The sequence below is a fragment of the Castor canadensis genome, chromosome 15 (assembly GCF_047511655.1).
Source record: "Castor canadensis chromosome 15, mCasCan1.hap1v2, whole genome shotgun sequence".
NCBI lineage: Eukaryota > Metazoa > Chordata > Mammalia > Rodentia > Castoridae > Castor > Castor canadensis.
In genome coordinates this window covers 81,442,846-81,465,271 of record NC_133400.1, presented here as the reverse complement: position 1 = coordinate 81,465,271, position 22,426 = coordinate 81,442,846, and the positions used below count along the sequence as shown (strand labels likewise).

Here is a 22,426-nt window from a genome sequence, read left to right as displayed (position 1 = left end):
GGTGAGTCTCCAAAGATCTATAGTCAACACAGTGTGGACTCAGGAAGTCAATGGTATAACTGAAGTCTGAAAGCTGGCAGACTTAACTTTCAAGAAGACTCAATGTCAGTGCAAGTCTGAAGGCAAGAACAATCAACATCCTTGCTCAAGCAATTAGCCAGGAAGAGTTCACTCTTCCTGAGTAAAATCTTTGTGCTGTACTCAGATCTACAACTTATTGGTTGAGGCCCATCCACATTAGGGAGGTCAATCTATTTTACACAACCTACTGATTCAAATGTTAATCTCATCCAGAAACATCCTCACATACACAGAATAATTAGGGGGTGGGCATCTAACTCAGGGCCTCACGCATGCTAGGCAAGTGCTCTACAACTGAGATACACAGGCAGCTCCAGAGTAATGTCTGAATGTCTGACCAAGTGTCTGGGCACCTCATGGCCCAATCAAATTGACACATAAAGCTAATCATCCTAGTGACTTCAGGACATGATCTCAGAGGCTTCCAGGAAATAATTCCAGAGGGCAGTTTAAACAACCTGACTTTGGGCAAAGACATAAGAAAACTACTGTTCAAAAAAACTTTCATATTACTTATTTAGAATGTACCTAATAGTACCAGTATAAGGAGAAGAAATCAAGAATGAAAGATATTTTCTCTCCCTCCGCATTCTTATTCCCTCTTCCTCTACATACTGAATTGTGCTGTTGTAGTAAGATGGTGGAGTTGTGAGGGAAGAGGCCCACGAATCTGAGAATCTACAATGATACAACAATAATAATGATGATGATGATGCTAACATTTATCAGGTGCTTACTATATTCTCGACACACTTCTCACTTAATTCTCTATCTTATCCTTCCTCAATGTTGCACATTCCATAAGTCTGCCTCACTGATGGGGTAGGCCTTGTAATCCTGTTTTACATATAAGGAAATGTTGCAAAGTCAAGCAACAAGCAGGAGGTTGAGCTAGAATTTGCACCTGACACATTTGTCTTGGAAAACCGTGTTCTTTCCCATTTATGCTACCTGCTACTGCTAAGGCCTATTAGTACCATGTCCATTAGCAAAAATAAATAATACAGAAATGGGTGATGTTTTCCTCTATACAAGAGTCAGAAAATGTGAGGATCTTGTTTTGGTTTTGCTTCTAATTTGCCTCATGGCTTTTAGCAGGCCACCTAATTTTTCAGTGACTTAGTTTCTTTCCCTGTAAAGATTTTGTAATGCTAGAGTCCCTATGTCAGGATACTTCAATAATAAAATGATTGTGAAAACATAATGAATGCTATGCAAGCACTGGTATTGAAATGAGTATGCTTTCTACAAGACACAGAAAACTTCCTTGGTCTGTGTGACATACTGAGGAGGTTTTTGTTATATGCCCCATCTATCTATATCTTCAAGCTCAGCTGCTTAAAGCAGGTTACAAACTACCTCTTAATTATCAGGGGTACACATAGGATGTCTAGTCTAGCTCACGCTCACTGAATATTAATTTCCTTTCTTCCTGTGAATGGACAAAGGAGGCAAAGTCTGGTATCTTAAAAATGGTAATCAGCAAAGCATGGTGTTTCATGCCTGTAAATTCCAGCTCCTCAGGAGGATGCTGAGTTCAAGGCCAGCCCAGGCAAAGTAATCAAGATTCGATTTTAGAAACAAAATACAAACAAAAGGGCTGAGAGTGTGGCTCAAGAAGAAGAGAGTTTGCCTAGCATGTACAAGGCCCTGGGTCTAATCCCCAGTAATCACAAAATAATAATAATAATAATAATAATAATAAAAGTAGTAGTAGTTATAATAATAAATCAGCATGACCTTCTGATATGCAATTGGATTAAAAATAAAAAATACTGGGTGTGGTGGGAAGAGGAACTCTGCCCCAGGAATCCCTTAATTACATCAGAGCCCAGGCTCAAGATTCAGAACATATCCTTGGGGAAGTTTTATTCTTTTTTGGATGGGACCTCACTGTCTTTTTTGCCCCCGGGGTTGCAAATCATTTATTTGGTTAAAAAAGACTCCTTTATTTACTAGTTCTTATTATTCTCCACTTCATAAATCTGCAAGAGGTGTCAAGCGCACAAAAAGCTATTTTAGTAAGTCTGAAATGATCCCCCAAAGACTTGTCACCTGAACACATTATGAATGGCCTTTAGATTTCTGCTCCCCATTAGCCCATGCAAGCCTGAGAAAGAACACACTGTGGCTGATGATTTGGTTGTTCCTTTCTTCCTGCACATCCCTATTAATTTATAACTCATTTTCCTGGTTCACTGCGACCATGGTTGTAACTGAGCACACTACCATGAGAGACTCCTCAGCCTGTGGGAGGGATCTGGCTATGAAAGGATGTGCCCACTCCCAGAGGGTTTGGCTACTAAGACACATTTTTCTTCTGTTTTCATTTACCAGTGGAAAATCATGCCTGGGAGGGAAATAAGATAAAGAGCAACAATTCCAATTTCCCCTAAGCTAGGATTTAATTTTTACTTTTCCCAAGTCCCAAATAAATTCTTATTCTGATTTCTGTTTTGTGCCACTTTCACTGACATATGTTGTGATTAAAAATAGCCCATTTGAGTAGAAACAGATCATTGTGATGCTCTGTTTTGTTATCTGTGATATTGTGATACTGTTTTGTTTTGTTATCTTGAAAAATGATAGTTTAATAACAAGAGCTGAACTCATGGTTTTAAAAAACAAGCCCTCTATTTATCTGTAGACCAGATACATTCTTCTCAGCTCTCCTCCCTCACACTAAGTCTCCTTGATCACCCCAAAAGGTGTTTCACACTAACTCTCCACCACCACCCTCTTATAACTATCTTTCTTCAGGCTACCATCTTGTTTGATAGTCACTCATTACTGAGTGCATAGCTTACATTCTCTTAAGCAGAGATCACTCTAAGGTTACAGGCTGTGTCATTCATGGGTTCCCCACAAAACACAACATACTGTCTTCCACTTAGGAGACCAACCCTCAATTAGGAATATTTGTTGGCCGGTTGAATGGATGGATGGAAATGCTGTGTTAGTCAGGTTTCTCCAGAGAAACAGAACCAACAGATGACAAGAATTCTGGGGGCCGTTAAGCTAAATTATAATTAGCTGCACACTGCCATTCACCTGTAGTCTCGGCCAGATGTTTCATTCTTCCAACCCATGGCCATAACTTCCTATGAAATTTCTGCTTTCATATAGATGGCTGTTGGAAAACCAAACAAGCCATTTCCAGTGAGAAGTTCTGGCCGCAGGCTAGAGCTATATGCGATGGTGAGTGTACCAATTTATACTTTCTTTCTATTTTTTTTTGAGGGGGGAAGGTATTGGGGTTTGAATTTAGGGTGGGTCCCATGCTAGCTAGGCAAGTACTCTACGATTTGACCCATATCTCCAACCCCTAAGTTACACTTTCTAAAATAGAACACTAACCAATGTTCCTAGTCAGGACTATCTCTGGAACTCAAAGCAGTGTTGTAAAGACAGTCTACGCAGATACTGTATTATTAACTCCAATCACCTTGCATATTCAAGTATATGGTAAAATGCTGACATGCTTAAGAAATGAAGAGGTTGTTTGACATCTGTGAAAAAGCTGAAAGTAAGAAAGGGGTGAAAATCAATTCTTCAGAGGAAAAATAAAAGAACACTAAAACTTTCCTTAATAGATTTAGCACATTTGAAAAAAATGTGAAAATATAGTGTTATAAGAAAACTCAGTTTAAATTTTCTTGTCACCTCAGTATTTTCTATTCTGGAACAAAATTTAAAGAACAAAGAAGGAAGGAAAAGCTGAGGTAATTATGGTCTAACCAGGAGCAAAATGAACACCAGACCTCATGAGGAAGCTTGACCCGAAGGGAAACAGAGCTTGACTTGGTAAAAACTAAACCACCAGAGTTTAACAGACTGGCCCTCATTCAGAGCAGGTGCAATCGCTGGCCGTTTGCTGATAGGCAACATGCAGGAGGGGAACAAAAAGACAGGAGAAGAACTGGGTGCTAAGAGGCTTTTAGAGGCGCCTGTTGCTAGGGAACAACTTCCTCTGTGTTCGTACACAGCTGACTCAAGCTATTCAGATATCTCTAGAATAATCTTTTTTAGGTTTCATGAGTGGCAACAGGACAATCAGTTCTCAAAGCTCAGACGTCACGGTAACACCAAGTCAGACCTAGCTTTTCCAGCAGGTGCCAAAGAGCTAAGAGTGCCCAGACAGAACAAGAAATGAATGGGAATCTTGTTTTTATCCAGACAGAGGACTGACTCCCCCCACCCACCCCCTGACTTTACCTATCCAAGTGTGTTGGCTGCAAAGAGACACACCCACCCACAATTTCATTACCTATTCCTTCACAGCCAAGACACTGCTTCCTTCATTTTTAAACCCCTGTATCATCTCACACAGAGGCTTTACAAATACTTCTCCAGATTCATTGGTTTCAATTTCTTCATTCCATAGAGATTTATTAGGACTTATTTCCATGTGTGCTTTGTAGGGTGCTGCAATGAAGACAAAAATACGCAGATACACTCTTGCCCTCAAGAAGTTTCCAGGCCTTGTATGAGAAAAACGTGAGGATTAGATCTGGCCATAATAACAGTAACAAGAATGTGAATGAGATAGCAAGTTTCATGTTTTGGTTCATACACATAAAAGAAGACGACAGTCAGTCAACCCAGAGTTGGTGTATTTGCTCCATTGATCACCATAGACCAAGCCTTCTCCATTTTTCCTCCACTGTCCTCAACACATGGTTTTATCTTTGAGGTCCCCACATGGCCTGAGGTGGCTGCCAAAACATCTTAGCAGTGTTCCAGACATGACAAAGGAAGAAAGGTGTGCTCCCTGGATGGAGTTTTCCAGAAGCCCACTGTTGTAGATGGCTGTATTCAGTCTTTCTAGAGACATTAAAGTCTATACGGGGACTGTGAAATCAGTCTTATTTGAGTAGAGTTAATTTTCTTTTTTCATTATGAAGTTTGTAGACTCTCATTATCATAAATTCAGAAGAGATGAACTCACCTCTACTTCTTATACTTCCTTAAGAACAACAAATACTCTTACTAGGTATATTATCATGTCAGGAACTAAAGTGATGACAGTGAGTGTGTTTCGTGGGCATTCTGGGGTTATTTCCTCCATTTTGTAAGCCTGTGCCCCAATTTTTGTGTTCTGTAGTTACAATTACAGCCAAAATATTTATATCTTATTGCTCTCTTAATAGTAAATCACTGGGTTGTTTTTTTTTTCCATTTTGCAACATCATTAATTTTTTAAGTAGTAATGTGAACACATAGCAAAAATGAAAATATTATTTTAGAAAACCAGCCACATTCCCTTGCTCTTACTCCAGCGCACATCACTCCAAATTCAGGAGCAGCTGGGTGTTAAGTATTGGGGATGATGGGGGGGAACTCCCAGCACCTGAGGTACATCCCAGAGAATCCCAGTAGAATGAAATTTCAGCCATCAAAGTGATTCTTTTCCTAGCAATGAATGCCTTCTTGTCTGTCTGTCATGCTCTTTCATATGTCTCTACTCCTTGTGCTTGCTGAAATCGCCTCCAAAATGTGTTATAACTCTTGACTCAGGGTCTATCTCCGGAGGAACCAGTGAGGACAAATCTTAACAAGTTCAGCTTGTATAACCCTGGCCGGCTCTCTCTGTGAGGTGGCTGGGAAATACAGCTATAACTGTATCCGACAATACGAGGATTCTGTAGCTAAAGAAGAGAATTTACACATAAATAACTGGCCAAACTCTGCCACAGGAGGTAAGACATACCGATACCCATGCATCACTGAAAAGTGTAGGCCATAAGAAAAGTGCTACAGAGATTACTTCCTAGCACGTACTTCATTACTTCATTGAGACTGTAAGTAGACACTTCAACAGCAACTTGTAGAATTTATAAGAACAGATGAGGCCTGGACACAGGAATGCCAGTGAAGAAACTATTAAGATCATATGGGAATGAAGGAACAATGACCTAAGTGTATGATGGTAAGAGCTGTGGATCTAGCTCAATGGTAGAGTATTTGTTTCTCGTGTACAAGGCCCTGGTTTAATCCCTAGCAACACACTCATGCACAAAGACTAAAAAATACTGCAAAGGAACTCAAGATATTATTGATAAAGAGGTTAAATGGAAAGAAGGAATGAACGTGACCTTGAAATTTGAAGCCAAAAGCGATAGTAACACCATGAACAGAAATTATATAGAGAGGAGAGCCAAGTTTGGGGCATACTTATTTTTATATTTGATTCTAGCAGATTTAAAAATAATGCCCTAATAGAGTGAAGTCAGAACAAAAGCATAGATTTTCAACCTAATTAAAAAAAAAAAGAAAGAAAGATGACTCATTTCTTTAGCATGATTTTATATGCCTAGAGAAAATTCCAAGCACTCACCATATTCCAGGGCTTCTTCTCTCTAGGAAACCAGTAGGTTACACTTTTAAATGGCACCAGATCTAAGATCTCTGCTAATAAATTTACTCAAATCAGAGGCATACAAAATGAACCTTTCTTACTGTGGCACTGCACAGAAATCCTCAACTCTTTCCGGAAGCCATACTGGTTTTTGCAGAGCTGTTAAAAATGGCTTAGGACTCAACAAGGCCTGGGGTTGAGATCTAGCCCCTTCTTGCTGTGTACCCTTGGATAAAGTGACTTTTTAACTTGAGTTTTCTTATCTGCAAAGGGGGGATAAAATAGTCCTATTACATAAGCCTACTAAGAGGATTAAATAAGAAATCCATATAAAGCACTTAGTACAGTGCCTCACACACTGCAGGTATTTAATAAATGTCACCTACTATTATTGTTAAAGTATCAAGGCTAGTATGGGCACCAGATATTTCGTGTTCCATTGTTGTAATAGACCAATTAGGATAATATGAGCCTGAACATGCTAAAATCCAATTTGGTGGCTGGACCATATTAATTCAGGACATAATGGGTTAGGGTAATAAGCAAGAAATTGTAGTCACCTGAATAAATCCATACAATTATTCACTTTCTTTATGCCTTTTCAAGTTATTGGAATAAACCGCATGCTGTGAACCTACTTAGAGAAGGGCAGTCATGAAAACAGACCCAGAAAAAATTGTAAGAAATGTGGCCATTAGGGCTGTGAGCAGTAACTGCTTTTGACTAAACATAAAACCATGTAGGCAAAACTCATAGCCCTGTCTTGGTGCCAAACACTAAGGGAAGGCTCTATAAATGCTTGTTGAACCCATGGACAAATTAAACACGTGACCAAATGGATGGATGCCATAGAATTTATAATTAAGGCCAATACTAGAATCAGGTATTTCTAAAATGTACCCTGACTTTTCTGAGTCTTTGATCTGTTTCCATGGCTTGGAAAAAGCCAAGGGCAGTCGGTCCCTTTTGTCCACTTCTCCTTGAAGAGCAAAGCTGAACATTTTCCATGATTATCACACACAGAGAAGTCATGCTTGATCCAAATCCATCCACAAGGTACCAGGCACACAGCCAGAATGGGCAAAATGTTCCCAAAGCAATTTTACATCATCGTCAGCCTGGCCAAGCAAGAACAGACACAAGTATCTGCCATTCTAGTCCTTTCAGCACACAGGGACCACTCACTTCCCTAAAGGGAGAAGGCCTAGAATGCTTTCAAGCCCAGACCCCAAGCCTTCCCTAAGACCAACCACCTGTGTCATCACAGTGAAGCACAAACTGTATTTCCGGTGGTCCAGTCACACCTACCCATTACATAATTGCATTTCCTGATGGTATCCTTTATAGTTGCAAAATCTTTTTGCAATCCTCCATTACTGAAATCACAAAAAGCCTTTGAAGAGTATAGTATTCGCCCCTCACACTAGTAAAATGTAATTGCAAGAAGCTTTAGGGAATTGTGTAAAGATGTTAGCTGATGTAAGTGCTTGCAAGCTCCATGCTAGCATTGCCTCCCTGTTTCCATAGCAACAGCCCCACACACTATCTTACCTGCTTCTCATATCACAGCCAAAGAAGAGAATTTCTGATGAAGAAGCAAAATGATATGACTGTTCATAAGCATGTGAGAAGAGAGTTTTTTCTTGTCTGAAAATGATAAGATTTATTATTTGCTTGTGTTTCTCTCAGAAGCTGGAGGGTTAGGCCTCAAATGCCCCCAGGGGTGAGGCAGAATCGGGAGGAAGCAGCTGAAGACACAACAAAGCTTACCTTTTTTATTATTATTTGGGAATGCAGACCTGGTTTGGCTAGTTCTTACAATTTCTCAAGAGAAATTGAAGCATTCATTTTTTTCATGAAATTTTCCAGTTTTTAAATATTAGCGACTAATTAAAAAATATTTAAAGACTGCAAGCCAGACATTTACAATGAGTTTGCCCTGTTGAGAACATTAAGCATTTAGCATGAAGCACTTAACACTTTCAGTACTTCAGAATTATTTACTGTTTTCTGAATATCTGTGAGGAACACACATGTTATATTACCCCTAATATTAATTATAGCCAGAATTCTTTAATTTATTAACAACAAATCCAGAATTCCTTTAAAAAAAGGTCCTTGTTTTTTTGTGGTGTTTTATCGTCTGTTTTCCTCAAAGTCTGTGATGGAAGAAAAAGAACGGGAGGTGCTCTTTTCTAAGCTGTTTTTAAAAGAAGAAAAAAAGGTTCAAAACAGGATATATGATTACTCAAGATTCAAGTTCACACAGAATCAATCAGCAATTAAGATAAGCATTAGGGCCTGTGTTTGAGGACTCAAAAATAAATGATAGGATGATTCAAATTCACACAAACTCAAATCAAGCACAAATTGAGACAAAATACTGCAACAAACAGACATGCTTTGCAATTTCAAGATGGAAAAATTCCATTTCTCTTTACCAGTCATTATACATCTCATAGACACATCAGCTGAACACTGTGTTCAGAAAACATCAGCAATTTTTAAAATCTTGTGAATGTTGCTATTTTAACCAATTAATGAGGTAGTAAGTAGTCAAAGAAGCTATTTTTATATTCACTTTTTTATGTGTTAAACTTTTTAATTTTTATTATAATTTTAACACATATTAATTATACAAATAAATGAGTTCTACTGTGACATTCCATACATGTTATGTTTTGTTTTTAAGTTATTTTTGAAAGCTTATTTAAAAAAAATTTGCAATGTAAGTCAGACTCAAGGATGCCTTCAAATATGTCACAGTTGTCAGTGAATGTTCCAAGGGACCCTCTCTTAAGTTTGGGTTTCTCAGAAGGAGACCTGGGACAGGGATTCAGATAGAAGCAGTTGAGGTGAAAGTTGTGAGTAGAGAGAAGAGAATATTTGCAGGGAGAGGGAAAGAGCTGCCACAGGGTCGTATCCAGCCACCTACTTCTGAGGGTGGCAAGGCTTCTCCACATTGAGGAAGCTGAGAGCCAGGGTAGAATGTACTCACAGCTCTCTACAGAGGGCAAGCAAGCTCTGGCATTCATTCACCAAGTCCCCCCAGTGACTTGGTTGAGGGATGCTCACATTTTGGGGTAGGTAAGAGAGCCCTTCAGGTGGAGGCATGTAAATGTTGGAGTGAGGACAGTGTGTACTAAAGTAAAGAAGAAGGGAGCCCAGGCAGGACATGAGTGAGTTCAGCATACACTCCAACTTCATCTGCCCCCATCCTTTGACAGGGACAATGGACATTTTGCCAATATTATGTTGGTAAAGTGCTGTAAGCAAAGCAGCTTTAGGACAAGTCCGTTAAGTTCTTTTCAACTATGTTTTTGACCCTGTACCCCTCCTATATGTATACAAATTCTGGAACAGTGACTGATTCACTATGAATCACTGAAGCAAATGGTGGCTATAAAGCCAAGCTGAACTTGAATGTGAGGAGTGGAGGAATAAAGAACAGGACTTTATAAGGGATCTCTAGGGCAGAATCTCACTTCTGAATATTTGCAGGGAGACAAGGGCAAAGAGGAGAAATGACAATGCCACATCGACAGCAATCTTTGAGATTTGAAAACTTCAGATTTATTCTTGTACAGACTTTAGTGACTATCAGTTGAAGTTTCTAGATGATTTGCACCCTTCACATCCTGACAATAGAAGGAAAGGCATACTGCAAAGAGAAAGCTGGTTGGGCATCCAAACCCATGGCGGAATTTGTGTATTTATTCATATGTAGGAAAGGAAGTGAGAAGTGAGAAGTGGCTAGGGAGGCCCTGAAAGGAGGGAAGGATTTACAGACCATGGCGTTACTTCTGATTTTGTAAGCTAATGTCACCTTCACAATACTTCCTCCTACAAGAGATTTTTACAAAAGGGTGTTAAATTTTAAGCAAAGAAGAAAATATTGAAATAATGTGAAATAGTGTAGCAACACATCTCGGGCCATAAAACAAATGAAGCAACTCTATTACCACACTGAAAATTCCATTCTTGGTAGATCCACCTTGTAGATAAACTTCTAGAAACTTCCATGCCTCCATTTCCACTGTGTTAGGACACATAGGATTGGGTGTAGAATGGTATGCCATAAAGCCACCAAGTGTCTCCTGGGCATGTGGACATAATACCAGACTCAATAGTTTGCTGTCCAGGTGCATCTCAGACCTTCTCTAAGGCACAACTGTCTAGTCAATCAACAGCATATTAAATGTAACTTGAACACAGAGGACTAAGCCAAACCCTCGTTTTTATTCATCTTTGGTATTTCCCTATTCATGAGCAGTGTTCTGTTGAATTTCTCAAATTAGAAAAATCTGGAAACAATTAGCTCTCTGCCCATACAAAGGCTGCTCTCTGGGTGACCCTGAGGAGGATGGATGCTGTGTTTTCAGAGCTGTGGGTGTTCATATCCCTCGTAGGCTTGGCCTAAGAGAGTGTGAGAACTTTGAAACCTTATGTTATTAGTTGACCCCTTCTGAATACAAAATGGCACTGGAAGCAGATTGGCCCCTGATTAATAGGCAGGAAGTTTCTTGTCACCCAGACCCTGAGTAGCATTGCTGTCTTCTCAGCCAAAGCCAAACATCATTTCCACCCATGGTCACCAGAAAAACAGCTCCTTAGTGTGTAAGGCAATTCTAACTGATTTAACCACAAGAAAAAATCTAGGCAAATAATAATAGTAACTCTCTCCTACTTATACTGGATAATGCAAGATCTATAAGTAAATTCTAAAAACATCTCTGTGAATATGTCAGAGCCTATGTCCTCCTGTGCAGTAATGTTTTAAGCTCTTAGAACTGGGAATCACTTCCACAAGTCTGTGTTTCTCTGGTAAATCTCCAACAACAAATAGGGTATCTCCTTCACTTCTTAGGAAGAATTTATAGGATAGTGTAAATCTAATCACTATTATTTGAAACAGAGACAAAATAGTGGGATTTCTTAGAGTAAAATAAGAGTTATTTAGCCAAATCTTTTTTTTCCCCATGCGGTGCTGGGGATCAGACCCCACAGCCTTGTATGCGCTTGGCAAACATTCGACCACTGAGCTACAACCCTAGCCCAACTTGAGCCTTATAAAGGGGTTTAAGGATTGGGTCTTTGACGAATGACATCTACAATCTGCAGTACCGTTTCCTCCAATGGAGAGACTTACTTGAACTCTCAGACAGTCTGAGAGTTAAGAGGATTACGAGAATGGGGGAAAAGTAAACTCAAGATTAAGGAAGCACTGGTTTCTCAAATGCAAGACTCATGTATGACTCATCTCTGATGTCCCCATGGATCAATATGAATTGATTCATGTTTGCTAAACACCCAAATAAGCAACAGTACTTATGTCACAGGCTGTGTTGTAAACAACTCAATCATTCATCCATGCATTCATACTTCAGTCAAACGACAGTTTGATTTATTATGTATTTTAGGCATGGTGCTGGGAGCTGAAGTGAAAAAACAAATAGAAAAAAATGCAGTGTTTAGTTTCTGATTCATCTAATTGCTTTAGTCAGAGTTGAAGAGAAAAGAATCAGCATTCATTCCTCACTCACCAAATATTTATTGAACACCTGCTACTGGTCAGGTCCCATTGTAGGCATTCATCATATATGCAGCAGCACATAAAATGGTCCACCATCCCTGCCTTTATGGAATTTACCTTCTAGAGGGGAAGGACAGATAAAAAAAAAATCAAGTGAACTTTATGGTGGATTGGATAGTGGCTGGTGGTGTCAGAAAAACCAGTCATTCAGACTGTAAAAACAGGAGAGGTTACAAGTTTACAAATGGTGACCAAGGAAGATCTACTAAGAGCAAAGAGCTAATAGGAGGTGCGATGGTGAGCAATGCAGACCAAAGAATCCCAGAAAGGAGTTTAGCAATCAGGTTTTCCCTGAAAGTCATCTCCAATCCCAGTAGCATTATCTCTAATAATAAAGACTTACCCAGAATCCTTAGTTTGTCCTAGGGTTAAAGGAATGAAAGGAAAAAGACCTCAGGATAAAGGAAGTACATCATCCTGTTTTTTTTCCTAGTTTCCTATCTAAACAGGTATCTATTCATCTTTTGACCAGAGTCTCAGAAGTCTTGATGGAAGTAATTAACTTATTTGCACAATCAAACGGGGATGTGTTACTGAAATATGGTTGGTTCTGGCAGAAGCCTCACTTTTGACTATTCTACCATGAACAGGAAAGAAAAGCAGACACTTTATTTATCTGAACAATCAGAACATGGGTCTTGCTGGTCTTGCCCAAAAGAAGGTAAGGTCTGAGTGGGTAGACCTTCCCACAAACAGTGGCCTCCCACATGTGGCCACGTGTTGCTGCTCAGTGTAACCCTGGTCTCACTTCCCCATAGAAGTTACAAAAATACATATACTGATTTCCTCATTGTGCCCATTTTTAATTGAAGATTTTAACTGTTTGGTGTTTGTTACTTCACACTTAAGTAACCTACAAACCACAGGAAATGAAAACTTGCCTAAAGGCAAACAGCATAGCCAACTGACAATGTGTTGGCCTCCACTCAGTTCCAGGTGACCTTTAGCAAAAAGAGGCTGCTCTGACATAACCCTTTGACTGACATAAAATGGCTCTACCTTACAGGATTGTCCCCTTGTATGGTTGAGTTGTTGCACCTTTTGAGGTCTTGGTGACACAGGTTGAATGCAATCTAATAGGTCATAAGGATTCTGTAAGCTGTTCTTTAACTTTAAACACATTTGAAAGTTGTTTGAGCATGCAAAAATATTTGGCCTGTTCTTTTGAGACAGAGCCTTGAGATACAGCCCAGGCTGACTTTGAACTCATTATCCTCTTCCTGCTTCACCTTCTCATGCTGGGATTACAGATGTGTTCCACCACATGCAGCACTAACTTGGTCTGTTTCTAAATCAATGGGTGGGCCAGAGGAATGTCAAGACAAAGCCAACATTTTCTAAACACATTTTGCTTGTTTTCTTTCCTTTTTAAAAAATTTTTGAAACAGCTACCAGAAAGGATGCAACTCATTTCAAAAAGAATTCTCTCAAGAAAGCAAAGTTGGCCCATTCATCAATCTGCACACCCACAAGGGGATGAATAAATAAGTGAGGATATAGTTTGCCACCTCCAAAGGTCACTCATCTCCTTCTCTCTCTCTACACAATGGGTACCTAATTTCTATTAATTTAGCTACAGATAAAATTAGTAAGGGCAAGATCTGTAGTTTCTTTATGTCAGATATAACTCTGAGTCTCTTGAACATTTCTATTTCATTCCAAAGTGATAGTCTGTTGTATGTATGCATGGTGCTTGGTCTGCTGTTCTACGATCTGATCTTCCAGTGGAATAGAAAGAGGTTAAATGAAGGTTTGACATTAAAGTTTCCTCTCTAAAATAAAACGCAAATAGCAAATAATAATGAAACACATCACATCTGTGTAGGAACAAGACATAAGGAAACACTCTGAAAACTGTAAAACAACACAGGATTGGCGGTAAAGGATCCTCATCCTTTACAGAGGGGGTGACAATAACTTAAGCACTATGCATGTGCAGGTATAATACCAAGGCAAAATCCCACTGACCAACAAACAGACACCTAAACAACAAAGGACAAGAAGGAAGTAAAGAAGGTGAATATGGGTGATACACTTTCTATACAAGAATGAATATGCTGAAATCATCATAAGAAGAGGACCAAGGTAGAAAGGAGAAAAATAGAGGGGGATGAACCAATTTGGGATACGTACATATATACATGGGAATATCAAAATGGCACTCTCTGTTTAGCTATCTTAAACAAAAATGTCTCTTTTCTTCCAAAAGCAAAACAGGAAGGTAAAACAGGTCTTGTCTGGGAGTTGCTACCAGTGGGAGGGGGGAGGATATAAGAAATATGATAGAAATATCATGTACTCATGCATGAAAATAGAAAAATGAAACCTGTTGAAACTATTCTAAGAATGGGGTAAGGGGGGATAAATAAGAATGACAGAGTGAATTTAACTAAGATATATTGTAAATGTCACAATATAGCCCCAATACAACTATAATATGATAATAAAAAATTAAAAGTAAAAGGCAGAGTGACCATTGAAAGCTCAGGGCAAGGAACACATTACACTGAAAGGCCAACAGAAGAGGCTACCCAGAGAGAGTGTGAGGTTCATTCTGTATGTCATCTTGGCTTGGGCAAGAGGAGCCCAGGTTATATGTTATTTCTGGGTGTGTCTGTGAAGGTGTTTGCAGATAATTAGCATTTGAACTGGTGGGTGCACTGTGCCTTCCTCAGTGTTGGGGACATCATCTAATCTTTATGAGCCAGAACAGAACAAAAGGCAGAGGAGGGAGAAAATTTTACCCTCTTGCTTCCTGCCTGATTGCATGAGCTGGGACATCAGTTTTCCAATACCCTTGGACTGGGACTCACGCCAATGGCTCCTTTGGTGCTCAGGCTTTTGGATTTGGACTTGAGTTACACCATCATTTTCCTGGGTCTCTAGCTTATGGTGAGAGATCATGGGAGTTGTCAGCCTTCAAAATCACATGAGCCAGTTATGCATTATACATCTCTTACCAAAACTATATCCTAGGTTCTGTGTCTCTGGAGAACCCTGATTTATACACAAAGAATATGTCCGACTTAGCAGTTGCTGAGAAATGAGGCCTAAGTCCTGGTGAGACCTGTATACTGTTCCAATAACTGTTCTACTACTTCCAATAACTGGCTTGTCCTCACAGAGTCAGGCCATCAGGCTTCAAACTGTGCCTTCTTGATAACACACAGTTCTTTATGGCCTCCTCTTTGCCACTACTAGTAAACATCTTTGTTTTATTCTCTATTATCAAAACAGTCTCCAGTCTATATCAAAGGAACTCTTAATTATGGAGAACTTTCTTCCACAAGGCCTCCACCCAACATGTCACCGTTTTTCATGGGTTCATAATCTCATTCTTCCTTTACCCTGTGCTGGTTATAAACATAACCCAGGTTCAGTTTTGTATCTTTTCTTTTATTTTCACACTGAATATTATATCCAAAGATGCAGTGCATCTTTAAAATGGTGCCTTTCAATAAAGGATCTGACTTCATTTTAAACAGATGTAGTCCCTGCTTTGGGAGAGCATACAGTCTAAAGAAGCTTTCCATTGCTCCCATGATTCTGGGCCTTCCTGTGTTCAGGGTGAGAAAGTGATGAACCATATGGCATGATGGCCACCAGAAGTATCTTTTCCAAACATCCCACACTCTCACACTCTGTCCTTCTTTGCCTATTTCCTAATGTTTAAAATCCATTTAACAGCCACCACATTTTTTCATTCCCTTGGTAGCTATGAGGTTTGGAATACCAGTAAGTCTAAAAGGAGATGATACAACGTACCAAGGTCTAAGGCCTGATTGCATGCCTTTCTGATGGTAGAGAAACTGGGAACTAAAGGAGGTGAGAAGGGAACTCCAATGAGTGCCCTGAGGAGCAGGGCATAGGAAGGGTAAGCTTGGGGGGAAAGATCAACTTCATCTACCTGCCCAACCTGTTTAGCACTTCTCTTCTAAAACAGTGAAGAGCAGCCAATGCTACATCATGAAAAGGAATGTGTTATGAAGGGGCTGCCCTTCCCACCTCGCTAGACTTCTGTGGAGTCTAAGAGGACTACCACCTGACACAAGGTAGGGATTGGGATTCTATCTATTACATGCAGGTCACTTACTAAGAAACCCTCAAATGTACACAAATACTGAATTATTAGAGATCAAAGGACAGATAACGATAGTGGTAAAGATTAAATGGGCTCCCAAGGAACTGTCATTGCTCCCTTGGATTGTCCCTGCAAGTATAAACTATGCACCTCACAATAAGATAGCAGATGCTTCAGAGTTAGGTCATCAGCCCAAAGGAAGCTGAACTTCAAGTGGACATCAATTTGGATTTAGATAATGATGCTTGGTCTTCCCTTATACCTGTCTATCGTGTCTCCCTTCACAAATTAGTTTCAGCTCTGTCCTTAAAGACCTGGCTATTACATTGCATTCTCTTGGTGAACTTCCCAAATCCCCTCCCCACCCCTCATTTGGTTCATGTCACTTCTTCAGTGCTCCCAAGTGCCCTACTCTTGTTTCTGTTTTGGCATGTAGTAATTCTACGTTTGTCATGGTTCTCTGTGCTCATAATTTCCAAGCTCTATTCTAGTATAAGCTCTCTGAAGGCAAGACTCCCACAGAACTCTGCTCTTTATCATGTACATTTTGCTTGTTTAAAGGCAATCACTTGTAATATACATTTTCTTTTTATTTGTTTAATGGTTGCCTTTATTCCTGCCCTTAAGCTCCGTGAGGCATATAGTCATGGTTATTGTATTATCACTCTTAATATAACATAAGTCCTAGTGCAATTCCTAGCACATAGTAGACATTCGACATATGTTTCTTGAATGAGTATATTACATATTCATACTTTTCAAATAATTTAGCAAACACAGCCTACTACTTTATATATAACAGGATTTTAAGGAGTGGTTCATAAATATGGGAGATCTGAATCAAATAGACTAAAAGCTACAGACACAAGTATACAAAAGACACAATATGAAACACCCATTTGGGAAGAAATCCTGAATACAGATGAGGGACTCAGCCAGTTGTGGTAGTACACATATGTAATCCCAGTTACTTGGGAAACCGACAGGAAGATCACAGTCCTAGACTAGCCTGGGCAAAAACATGAGACCCTATCTGAAAAGCAAACTCAAAGCAAAAGGGTCTAGTGACATGGCTCAAGTGGTTGAGTGATTTCCTAGTAAGCATGAGGCCCTGAGTTCAATTCCCAGTACCACAAAAAGAAGAAGGAAGAGGAGGAAGAAGAGAAACTCTATAGCAAGCCCAAAACAGTGTACTTAAGCAAATTTAGGAACACTGAGAAACTGTATTTTCAGCTTGATAGTGATATGCCAGACATACAAGAATCCAGGAGAGGAGTGTGTCCTGGAAGAGGCAATAAACTAAAGCAGCATTTGCTCTTGGTGGGAGTGAAGGCAACCAGGCAGGGGGAGAACAGGTCTAATCCAATTTCTTAACCCTACTCCCTGATTTCCATTAAGTTTTAAGAACATGAGCCTCTCCCAGCAGTGAACACATCTGGAGCCATCTTTAAATCCGAGTCACGTAAAACACAAAATTAAAAGCAGTTGCAAAACAGAAAATGAGAGAATCAAAATTTAGCTTTCAGCATTATGAGGTCCATTGAACTAATGCTTATTTTTATGAGTTACTTTTCATCATTGATCTTCGTTTTACATTAAGTTATAAACTTTCTCATTATTGGTTTCATTCCACATAAGTCCTGAAATGGGATAAATCACTTTAGCAAACCTACATATCTGACTACACACTCACATCAAAAAACCAGCAAACTTATCTAAATTATCTTTTCCAAAATAATCATAAGTATTTCAGTAAATAACCAGTGCACTCCTTCCTTATTTTAGCTTTTCTAAAGCTAAAATTTCTTCATCAGCATCTACTTCACAAGTGTTTTTTCATCAAGAATTGTAATCAATTAAAAAAAAAAGACAAAGAAAGGGAGCAAGCTATTTTCTGCATTGTGACCAGATTGCCCAGATGTGGGGCCTGGAATGGATCACAAGTGACATCTCTAGTCATAGTTCCAATCATTTGGAACATACAGATTTTTCTTTGCAATCTGCAAAGCTTTTGGATGCCCAGAGCCCTGCTGTCAGCAACAGCTGCCCAATGAAGAAGGAACCACACTGAAAGTACTCTACCTGATGTCAACTTCTGTTCCACCTCAGGGCACTTAGGTTCTTCTTGGAATTCTTCTTCCTACATTCCAGCCCCACAAACCAGACAAGCAGAGAAAAAGTAAAAATAAAGCATTAATTTATGGCAACACATTTTTGCAAACCTACTAGTTAATACAAGATTGAAATCTGAGAAAAATAGACCAAGTCCTAAAGAACTGAGGTTTTGGATGAACAAAAAATTCAACAATAGGTGTTGAATAGAATAACTATGAAAGTGTTGGGTCACACATTCCTTGGGGGGCCATTCACATGCTAGTACAACTCGGGAATCCTCTGGAATTAATATATTTGGGGCACTAATTACTGAAACAAGATGGTTATGGGTATCTCTATAAGACAGAAATTCTGCCAAAATGGCGGCACAAAGAACACTGTTTTATTTCCATAATTCAGGGAGCTAATTCCATGTATTTTTGAAAGTTCTATCACTATTCAGTTACTTTTACTCTTGGGAAGGTGGCATACAAATTCTCCTCTGAGTCCCAGTATAATATTCTTGATTTATTACATTTTAGTTTTTATTAACATGTATTAATTGTAGTAATGATCTTCAGTGTATTAATGGGGTTCAACACATGGATACAGTGAGCATTAATCAAACCCAGCTTCCATTTATCCACCCACAATCCCATCTGTTCCAAACCTCTAGTAGTCACTATTCTGCTTTCAGGTTACTTTTCATTTTAGCTTCCAAATATGAGAGAGAACATGTAGTACTTGTCTTTCTGTATCTGGCTTACTTCACATAGCATTAGGCTTTCCAGTTTCTATCCATTTTGCTGTAAATGACAGGATTTCATTTTCTTTATGGCTGGACAATAGTCCATTGTATGTGGGTATATATCACATTTTCCTTACCCATTCATCCTTTTTGATGGGCACTTACGTTGAATCCATATTTAGCTATTCTGCATAATGCTATGACAAACATGGCTGTGCAGGTATTTCTTTGATATATTGATTTAATTTCTTTGGGATATATACCCAGAAGTGGGATATCTGGATCATGTGATAATTCTATTTTTAGTTTTTTGAGGCACCTCCATAATATAATCCATAATGGTGTACTAATTTGCATCCCTACTAGTAGTATATGGGAGTTCCTTTTTCTCTACATCCTGCTAACCTTTTCTTTAATAATAGTAATTCTAACTGGGGTGAGATGATATCTCCCTTTGGAAGCATCACAATACCTGACAGTCTTTAATGACAGTTGTTACTGCTATAAACCTGCTGAAAGTAGAGCCTTCTAGAAGTGAGGGAAGTAAATTGAGATGAATATCTAAATGATACCTCTTTGGTTTTGTCTTCAAAATAACTTTACTCTGATTTATCCATTTGTTTTTCCCTTCATCGAATAAATATTTTTTGAGTACCTGTTATGGGCCATTTCTGTGAAATCTTAATCTTTAAGTAGGATCCTTAAAAAATCCCCTGAATTACACTGCATACAGTTGCCTGCTTAACTCTTTCCTAGCATGGCATGCTTTTTGTGCATACTTTATTCTAAGAATTTAGCCCAACACAGGATAGCTAGACCATGTTAAAGAATACAGACATGGAGCTCTATATATGATAACTGATACTACTCTGTAACCAGAGTAGAACCATGGAACTCAAAAACTGATATTGTCCATCATAAAATCACTCCCAAATTTGTTTGAAGTTTGCCAGTTCCTAGGTACCACCTCATCTATATCAGAATCCACCAGACTTGCAAGCTCATAAATGTACTTTTTTAACTCATAAAGATTAGTTTCATTAAATTACCATTGATAACAGCTCATAGAAGAATTGATTTCACCTATGTTGGAAACAAGTGTTTTCCAGTGATCAAAAATCATCTCTAATTGTTCATCATTAGAGGCCAGTTCCCCAAATTTGTACTACTTTTAAAACCCATGAAATAGCATTGACATGGGCAATTTGAGTAAACAAGGCCTCAGGCCAATTATATCAAATTTATGTGTTATATGAAATCTTAATAAAAATTGCTTCCACAGTTGCATTTCTAAAAGGGTATGAATTAATAATATACCAAAGGACATGCAAATTATAGAAAAGCCCCATCACACAGAAACTAAATGCAGCAAGTAATTTCTTGTCTCACAAGACCCAACAGAATAGTATACAATAAAAAACATGAGTAGTTGTTATAATACAGCTACAGGGAAAAATCTCTCAAGATGTCAAAATTTTACAAATCAAGTTGTTTCATAGATGAGAAGATTCTCCCCCTTAGAGCCAATAAGACTACTTACTTTTTATTGCTATGAATTCCAGAATTGTGAAATAACATAGCCCTTAGCTTTCTTACAAACATATTTATTGCTCCATTTTAAATGCATTTCCCCCACACACACCAAGTTTCTCTCTAATAAGAGTTGCAAAGCCGGCACCAATCTGCAGAGGGAGGAAGTCTGGAATCCTCTTGGCTGGAGGGTACTCAGCACAGAATAAACAAGCATCTGTCTTAGATAGTATAAACTATGTTCTATTTAGAGAAGAGGCTGAGCTTGTTAAATTCATGTGTCTCTTCTCTTCAGTGCAAGTGTGTGATTTTGATGAATTTGTTCTCGGTGGCTTTTCCCAGCAATGCTAGAATAAAATGACAACATCCCAAATGTAGTGGACATCTGTTGATTTTGTTGCCTTGGCATTCATTCACTCTGTCTAGTCAATGTGTCCTTATTTCTTCTTTAAAGCCGTCCCTTTCCATTCCTAAAGAACTGTTGTTCTTGTGGTTTTTTGTTGCCCATGAAACTGACTCCATACACCCTGCCTCACTCTAGAGGCACCTGATACAGGCCTATGCCCATCAGACTACTGAATTGCCCTCTGAGTGGCCATGTGATCCAAATACAGCCAATGGAGGTAATCGGACTTTTTCTCTGGACTTCTAGGATTATAACTCCTATTCTTACTCACTGGCCCTGAAACTTTAGACAACAGTTAAGGCTGGAGTTGCTGCTGTGGTTGCCATCTTGTTTTCACGTGCAGCTGAGGCTGAAGCCTACACCAAGGAAGGCAGAGCCAAGAGATGGATTCACAGAGAGTCCTGAAAATATCAGCTGAGCCCCAGTTCAGCCATGCCTAAAATAAGCTTAACCCCAGAGTTTTCAGCATAAGTCAGTTACTACATTAGCACTTATGTTTTCAAATTGTATTTCTTTGATAAAGTAGTTTTTATCAGGTTTTCTGTCCTTTCTGAGTCCTAGCTGATACACTAATGTAACCACCCTAGCCCCCAAAGCCAGTGTCACTGATCATGGGCTTTTCAACCTCACACACCCACATGTGCTTTACGACTCTAGTTTAGTCAAATGCGACCATGACGCTGTGCTGAGAAGCTACTACAGGCAGAGCATCTCTTAGATGACGTTTGAGAACAGAGTGTTTTGGATTTCAGATGAATGTTTGCAAATACATAAGGAGACATCTTGGAGATGGGACCCAAGTCTAAACACAAAATTCACATATGTTTGACATACACCTTATACACATACCATGAAGATAATTTTACACAATATTTTGTTTTGACTGCAACCCATCACATGAGGCCAGGTGTGGAATTTTTCACTAGTGTCATGTTGGCACTCAAAAAAGTTTCAGATTTTGGATTCTTGAATTAGGGATGTTTGACCAGTATTAAAATTTGGCAGACAATTGGACTTTTCACCTATTTCCTTTGACACCTGATACAAAAGTGTTATATGAAGAGGCCATGCCAATCTACCACTTGAATTTATTCTTGTGAGTTTTTTGACACAAATAAGTTTGTTTTCCTAAGATTCAACTGGCCTACCAGTAGTAAAAAAGAAAAGCTCTTGAAAACATGAACTTTACTCACATATTCCAAGTCATTCTCCTTGGGCTTCCATGGCTGTGTAGCACTGACAGTTGGCATTTATTGTAGGTCAGCATCTTAGAAGCAAGAAGGTAGTTTGTTTAAGAGAGAAATAATATTCCTGAGCAAGGATTAAGGAGAGCTAGTTCCATTTGTCTCCACTTATTGCAACAAGTTTATGACTGTCTCTTGGTCTCAACTCCCTCTATTTGCAAAATGGGTCCCAAATACAACCTGTTCCTTTCCAAGAAGGTTTAATTTTCATTTTAATAATTGTTTATCACCAACCATTGAAAGAGCTTTCAAGTTCCCTTTGTTATGGGTTACACTACAGAGAATATCTTT

General features: G+C 39.0%; 1 protein-coding gene across 1 annotated transcript in view; it reads right to left on the bottom strand.

Annotated features, from left to right (window-relative positions):
* Positions 1–22,426, bottom strand: part of Fam107b (family with sequence similarity 107 member B) — a 207,128-nt gene that overhangs the window by 91,178 nt on the left and 93,524 nt on the right. The window contains exon 2 of the mRNA XM_020171484.2: positions 18,196–18,253. Within this exon, the coding sequence (XP_020027073.1) occupies positions 18,196–18,253 (58 nt within the window). The remainder of the gene's footprint in view (positions 1–18,195; positions 18,254–22,426) is intronic.